General features: G+C 45.9%; 1 protein-coding gene across 1 annotated transcript; it reads right to left on the reverse strand.

Annotated features, from left to right (window-relative positions):
- Positions 1 to 1,104: 1,104 nt before the first annotated feature.
- Positions 1,105 to 7,471, reverse strand: eif3m (eukaryotic translation initiation factor 3, subunit M). The gene is given in 11 exon segments (NM_001165101.2): positions 1,105 to 1,340; positions 2,019 to 2,079; positions 2,435 to 2,578; positions 4,031 to 4,112; positions 4,280 to 4,379; positions 4,493 to 4,576; positions 5,181 to 5,275; positions 5,608 to 5,731; positions 5,956 to 6,094; positions 6,506 to 6,638; positions 7,344 to 7,471. Coding segments are annotated over 11 exon segments (1,128 nt in total). The 5' UTR covers positions 7,386 to 7,471; the 3' UTR covers positions 1,105 to 1,216.
- Between the last annotated feature and the right edge of the window lie 295 nt (positions 7,472 to 7,766).

The following is a 7,766-nucleotide window of genomic DNA, read 5'->3' on the forward strand; positions in this document are numbered from 1 at the left end:
TATTTATTTTACCTTTATTTAACCAGGTAGGCAAGTTGAGAACAAGTTCTCATTTACAATTGCGACCTGGCCAAGATAAAGCAAAGCAGTTCGACAGATACAACGACACAGAGTTACACATGGAGTAAAACAAACATACAGTCAATATGTAAAGGCACGTTGTCAGGCAATTTGTCATCAAAAGTATGACAGCAGTGGTGTCAACTTCTGTGCTTCATCAACTACATTTCATCAGTCCCTGAGGGAGAGAACCCTTTCATATCTAATGCCTGATCCAACACATACACCAGCACAGTTCAGAACATAATGCTCTGGAATGCTGCTAGAGATCACATTCTAACACACCAGTGTAACAGCCAATCATTTGTCCTCTTACAGCATTAGGAGGGAGTGGAATTCCATTCTGGTCAGCTCATTAGTGTATTTTGTGAACATTTTCTCTTTTATCATTCAGAATTGTCCAACAGTGTCCAGGGCTGTTGAAGTGTTTTAACGTTTCCTGTTGACATTTTGCATGAAATAAGATGGACCAGGCTAGTGCAAGGAATGTGGTCAATGCCAGTCGCTAGTCTTCTGTGGAAGTGGCACAGATAAAGAGAAGACTAGTCATACCATAAGTATTACAGTAAATCTTGAGTGAAATCATAAAACTGCTTTGTATTAGAGGTGGGAGACCATTGAGATAGGACACGGTATTCCTAACCTGTGTAACAACATCAAACTAGATCAGTTTCCCAACACCTCACCCAAAGTCTAAAAACCTAGTGCTGAAAGTAACACTGCTCTGACCTCAGCTGAGGAGTCAGGTTTATAGCACTGATAAGAGTAGGGTCTATAAAGTTCTTAATCAGGTGACCCATTTGTCACCCTCAGTAACAGGCCCCGTCACCCCCCATCTCACATGGCCACTCTGGGTCTAACTAGAGCCAGATGCTCCGGGTCGCCAGGTGAAGAACAACCACACAACAGACAGCAGCTTCTCTGGAGAACACGGTCACTGCTGATGTTCGCATGTGATGCTGAAACTTCTGCGCTACCACTTGCCCCTGTAAACAGCTAGACATGATTTACATCTGGTATTAAGACAAGCAAAACAACCATGGAAGATCTCAATTAGTCTTTTATTGGGTGAATAAAAAAATGGTGACAGAAGATTCAACCAAGGGAGTTTAACAAAGGGGGAAGTTTTTTAAAGAAGGTTTTGGAGAGAGAGATCTTAGGCAGAGGGGGACAGGGTCTGGAGGCTGGTCTTCACAGTTGCCAAATTGCCCTTCCAGGAGCTGAGACTGTCGTAGAGCTGCTGCCACTGCTGCTTGCCGAAGGTGCGGTGTGTGCTGTGGCTGATGGGGGCAGAGATGAAGACACCTGGTTAGGGAAAGGGGAGCATAATGCCCTACCTGGCAACCCTGAAAGGTATCATTGGAAATCTTAAGAGCTTTGAGTCTCCCTCTGACAGTGTAGTGCCTAATACATCTGAAGTACCTAGAGGGAAGACATTTTCCTTGTCATACACACAACCAAACCCTATGATAAATAGATATGCATTGAACATACCACAACTGTAAGCACCAATCAGATCAGAGTCAAAGGGAACCTGCTTTGTAGCACAGAATAAAAATAGATGTCTAGATTTCCTTTGCGGAAACCCATCAACAATAGCATTGATACTCAACTGGCAAAAAAAAGCCTCCAAAAGGTGAAAAAAAGTATTTCTGTACAGCAACACAAGAACAAAGACCATCGCTATGGTTTTATAGTGGGGAGCTCTGAAGAACGGTTGTCAGAAACCTTGAACTGATTGCTACAGTGTCTCTATTACAGGGTCGTTCATTAGGTACCAAACGGAAGAAAAGGGGAGGGACTACTACAACGGCAGTTTCCATTTTCTGTTGCAAAATGTTTTGCTACATTGCGCCGTAATACGACACAGCTTCAGCCTGCCAAACGCAGCCGCTGACATCGCAGAACACACTTGATTAGAATAGCACGTTTTTTTAAAGATTATTATTTTGGCTTACCTCACGATAACCTTTCGCTGTGTCTGGTCAATCTTGCAGTACACCATCTTAGTCCGAACGGCTACAGACAAGAGACAGGAAGACATTGAGAGAGGTGGGCGGCAGACAAGAGGGAGTATCCGTGTATCAAGGCAACCCTCAAACACATTACAGACTTCTGAGAGGGCGACCAACATCACAGTAACAATAAGGATACTAACTCCTACATGTCTGCTCCTAGGACAGTTTGGTTCCTCAATTTGTCAAAAAAATACATCTACAGACAACATCCTGTTTTGACCGTTTTAACTTTTTGTGTTTATAGATGTTAGGTGGACTGTTGCATTGAGGGGGAATTCCAGCGTTGTCAGAGGGGGGTATAGTATTATTAGAGAGAGTGTGTGTGGGTCAGATTGGATTTGAGGCGGTGTTGGTACCGTCGATGACGAAGGCTTCTACTTGGTCTTCTTCTAACTGCAGCTCCTGCTGCATGGTGCCAAAGGAGATCTCTTTAAACTCCACCGCCATGCCCATGAACGTCAGCAGACACATCTTAGCCATGTTCTGCTCATGGTTGAGACCTGGGGACAGGAAGACCGTCAATAAAACACAGGACTAACATCATGGTTGAGATCTGGGGACAGGAAGACAGTCAATAAAACACAGGACTAACATCATGGTTGAGACCTGGGGACAGGAAGACTGTCAATAAAACACAGGACTAACATCATGGTTGAGACCTGGGGACAGGAAGACTGTCAATAAAACACAGGACTAACATCATGGTTGAGACCTGGGGACAGGAAGACCGTCAATAAAACACAGGACTAACATCATGGTTGAGACCTGGGGACAGGAAGACCGTCAATAAAACACAGGACTAACATCATGGTTGAGACCTGGGGACAGGAAGACCGTCAATAAAACACAGGACTAACATCATGGTTGAGACCTGGGGACAGGACTAACATCATGGTTAAGACCTGGGGACAGGAAGACCGTCAATAAAACACAGGACTAACATCATGGTTGAGACCTGGGGACAGGACTAAGATCATGGTTGAGACCTGGGGACAGGACTAACATCATGGTTAAGACCTGGGGACAGGAAGACCGTCAATAAAACACAGGACTAACATCATGGTTGAGACCTGGGGACAGGACTAAGATCATGGTTGAGACCTGGGGACAGGACTAACATCATGGTTGAGACCTGGGGACAGGACTAACATCATGGTTGACACCTGGGGACAGGACTAACATCATGGTTGACACCTGGGGACAGGACTAACATCATGGTTGACACCTGGGGACAGGACTAACATCATGGTTGACACCTGGGGACAGGACTAACATCATGGTTGACACCTGGGGACAGGACTAACATCATGGTTGACACCTGGGGACAGGACTAACATCATGGTTGACACCTGGGGACAGGAAGAGCGTTATTAAAACACAGGAATAACAAGACATGACAATGAAATAGATATCAATCAATGACAGGTCACCAACTCTTAGGTACCATTAATCATGAGATCATTAACTATAATTACTGAATGCACATTAATTGTCAGTTGTCTGGGTGATGAAGAATGTAACTGACTATGGTTCAAACTCTCAGGGAGACCTTGGAGGGAAACTCCAAGAGGTAATCGTTCTGTGATGAACACACAAGCACACTCAATTCCACTTGACTCAGGGAGGGTCCCTTGGCTAATTGCCTCTGTGCCCAGCAGTGTGGAACTACAGTGACTAGGCATATTAACACAAACACCACCATGTCTGCAGTGAGAGCCAATACCACCTGACTTATGTGGGAGGACCAACCATGTTAATTGGACCCCTACGTTCTCAGCAGTGTGTGGACAGAGAGACACTGCTGACACACACATTCCAACCCTGTATCCACAGAGGTCAGCGATTTAGGCTAGGCAGGGTGTGTGTGTGTGTGTGTGTGTCCCCCGGGGGATTTGATCTCTGCAGTCAGGTCACTAGCCGAGAGGTAGCCCCATTGAGTCTTGATCACTCACCGAGGGAATCGATAAAGTCTTTGTTGCTCTGGTAAAACTTCACGTAGGCAGCTAGCTTTGCACTCACAAAGATGGTTAGGAGCTGTGAATGAAGGAGCGAGAGAAGTCACTGTTAAAACAATCAGGTAATAATGTAGCATCATTGTTATGGATGGATTCATATGAAGCTATTAAATCCTCAGAGTTCAAATGTCACGGCCTTGTTAACAGCAGGATGAGCTGTTCCCTGAGCTGGGCTTCAGTACTCACGTCGTGGAGGAGTTCTCCCTCTAGGAAGCGGACAGGTTTGAGGGCCAGGAGGTGGTCCAACAGGAAGGTGTTGGGGTCTTTCAGGGCTCGTACAATGCATCTGGGGGGAGGAACCAGAGAGGGGTGAGTGACAGCAAAGACAGCCAGTCACGTGTCAGATCTTGTAGTTATGATGGTAGGATAACAGTAGGATAGAGGTGTGTATGTGTGTACCTGTGGGCATCAACGCGTGCTTGTGAGGCGTTGTCCTCTGTGTAACTCCCCAGCAGCTCCACCATCACCTTAGCTGCAGCCTCGCTGCAGAGGAACACACAACCTCAGTGACACAAGAACCAGCTCAAGAAAAATACAAACACTCCAGACACACAGCACATATCCCATTGTACTGAGGAATTACTTTTAGAAAAATATGGAAAATAAACAATCATAACAGAAAGTGAATGTGTCGAAGACACTACCAGGCACCAGACTGTGTCGATGACACCACCAGGCACCAGACTGTGTCGATGACACCACCAGGCACCAGACTGTGTCGATGAGACCATCAGGCACCAGACCGTGTCGATGACACCACCAGGCACCAGACTGTGTCGAAGACACCACCAGACAGTGTCGAAGACACCACCAGACTGTGTCGAAGACACCACCAGGCACCAGACTGTGTCGAAGACACCACCAGGCACCAGACTGTGTCGAAGACACCACCAGGCACCAGACTGTGTCGAAGACACCACCAGGCACCAGACTGTGTCGAAGACACCACCAGGCACCAGACTGTGTCGAAGACACCACCAGGCACCAGACTGTGTCGAAGACACCACCAGGCACCAGACTGTGTCGAAGACACCACCAGGCACCAGACTGTGTTGATGACACCACAAGGCTGTGTGTAGTTAGTTACCTCTTCTTACATTCGACCAGGGCCTCGTACACCAGCCTTAGCAGTGTGTGTTTCTTCTCTGTGTTCAGGTTCCAGTCTGTGATCCACTTACGCACCTGAACCACAAACACACAAGCAGAGCCATGGAAACGTCAATCATCCTTCCTCTACAAGGTCTTGTTCCTGCACAGAGCCCTTACACGTGACTGGTAAAGTGTGGTGTGAGCGGATTGGATGAGCACATCGGTGAGAGTGACCGTGTATGGGGAGTGTGCACGGTGAGCGTGACAGTATATGGCAAGTGTGCACGGTGAGCGTGACAGTATATGGCGAGTGTGCACGGTGAGCGTGACAGTGTATGGCGAGTGTGCACGGTGAGCGTGACAGTGTATGGCGAGTGTGCACGGTGAGTGTGACAGTATATGGCGAGTGTGCACGGTGAGCGTACCTGGTCGAGGTCCGTGGGGATGAAAGCGATGGCGTTGCAGGTGGTTGCTACCTTGATGAGGCTGCAGTAGACTGTGTACCTCACTGGGGCTGTCTCATCCATACCATGGAACAGGTTACTCAGCCTACACAACCAAAATCACACACGTTAACTTGACCATTAAGACATGGCTTACGGTTAGTGTTTACAAGGGTCCCACTTCTTCCACTGTGCATAAACAAACCCAAATCTTGGGTGGCTGACTCCATTAACTATGTCCGAGTGCTCCAGGCATCTAGTGGGTGACTGCATACTTCACCGGTCAGGGAGACTAGTAGAGAACAGAGATAGATGAGTGTGTGGACTTACAGCTGCATCCTGAGGGAAGGCCTCTCTCCCTCTCGGGACTTGACCAGCTTCTCACACAGACTCTCGATCAGGGTCTCCTGTTTCTCCGTCTCCAGGATGAGTAGCAGTGACACTATGCTGTTCATCACACTCTCCACTTCTACAGAGAGGAGAGAGAGACAACTATCAATCACAATGACACCATTCATCATCATTCAAGACTCATTCATACCAGCCACTTTTAGGAGGAAACAGAAAAACAAACATAAGTGGGGGTCCAGGAGAAAACAGAAAGGACAGGATGGGTAGGGAGATGGAAAGGAAAACAGCAGAGGTAGAAAGAGCAGATGAATTAAGGGAACAAGACAAGGAGGGGGAGGGGCTGACAGACAGAAAGACAAGAGTGAGAGAGGACAGTTTACAGTTCATGTGTGTGCTGACATCATGCAGACAGGTGTATCTGTAGATGCCTTGGGCATTTTTGCCTTCTCTACATGGATACGTCACCAATGTGAGCAGTCCTTTAGAAGTGCCACTGGCTATAGGTTAGCGTTTCCCTGGTGTCACTCACCTTTATCGTCGTCCTTGAGGCAGACGTCACAGGCCTCGATGATTTGAGCCAGGTCCACATGGAGACCACCTTCCGAGTTTTCCTCTGAGATCTCTGCTCCTTTGGCTTTGATGTAGGCCCTGAGCTCTGAGGCCTGTCAACAACAACACGTTATAAAAGAACAGGGGTGTATTTATTAGTTGGATTCCAATGCGAAACATTTTGTCTGTGAAACCAAACGTAAAAAGTTCTGCAACGAAAACTACAGTTTCTATTGGGTCCTTTCCCATTTGCTTCTGTTTGGTTCCTTGAGTAAACAGTACATGTTTTCCGTTGTAAAAAGTTTTCAACGGAATCAGACTAATGAATACACCCCAGATTAAACTACAGACACAGCGATGACACTTAGTCCAATAACAAAACGTGCACTACTTAACAGCTGTCATTAAATATATTTAAATTGTACATTTGATTAAGGCTGCACAATGACAAAAAATTGTTGATGTTGTAGACTGCAACTAACTGTTAGCTAGTTACCTAACGTACAATCCTAGTTACGTGTAAAACAAATGCATCAGCTGGCAATACGTTGTATTAAGTAAACATAAATCACGGGGATATAGCTAAAGTTTACAAAGAGATCTAGATCCATTTAACTGGGGGTGAAAATGGAACCAGCTGTAAAGTTAGCATACTTGCTAACAAACAGCTAGGCTAACTAGCTAGTGTACTGATCATAGTCATCGACTCATGGCTAACGGTAGCATGCTAATGTTATCTGGCATGTCATCCTTTGTCGTAACGTTACATATCATGTGCTCATTCTTTTGTAACTATTACTAAAACACTTCAATCGTACCTGGTCCTCTTCGGTTATGTCGATAAATGCTGGGACACTCATTTTATAGTTATTTTAGTGAGCCTAGATCAAATCCACGCTCGCACTACCGCTGAGGCCACCGGAAAAGAGAACGCTTTACGACCGGCAAACATGATGCACTTCCGGGTCATCCTGTTAAAGTGACCGTAGTGATAATTCAGCTGGACTGGACTTTTTCTCATATTGTTTCATACAAAATGCTTAGGTAGCCTAACCTCTACATTTACAACATATGGCCAAACGATTTAATGTTTATTCGTGTTTGATTATGTAATTATGATACAATGTAACCATTTAGTTTTTGTTCCCCCCACCAGTTGTTACATGTTTAAATGTAACCTTTATTTAACTAGGCAAGTCAGTTAAGAACAAATTCTTATTTAGAATGATGGCCTACACTGG

The sequence above is a fragment of the Oncorhynchus mykiss genome, chromosome 26, assembly GCF_057628025.1.
Source record: "Oncorhynchus mykiss isolate SJ-2025 chromosome 26, ASM5762802v1, whole genome shotgun sequence".
NCBI lineage: Eukaryota > Metazoa > Chordata > Actinopteri > Salmoniformes > Salmonidae > Oncorhynchus > Oncorhynchus mykiss.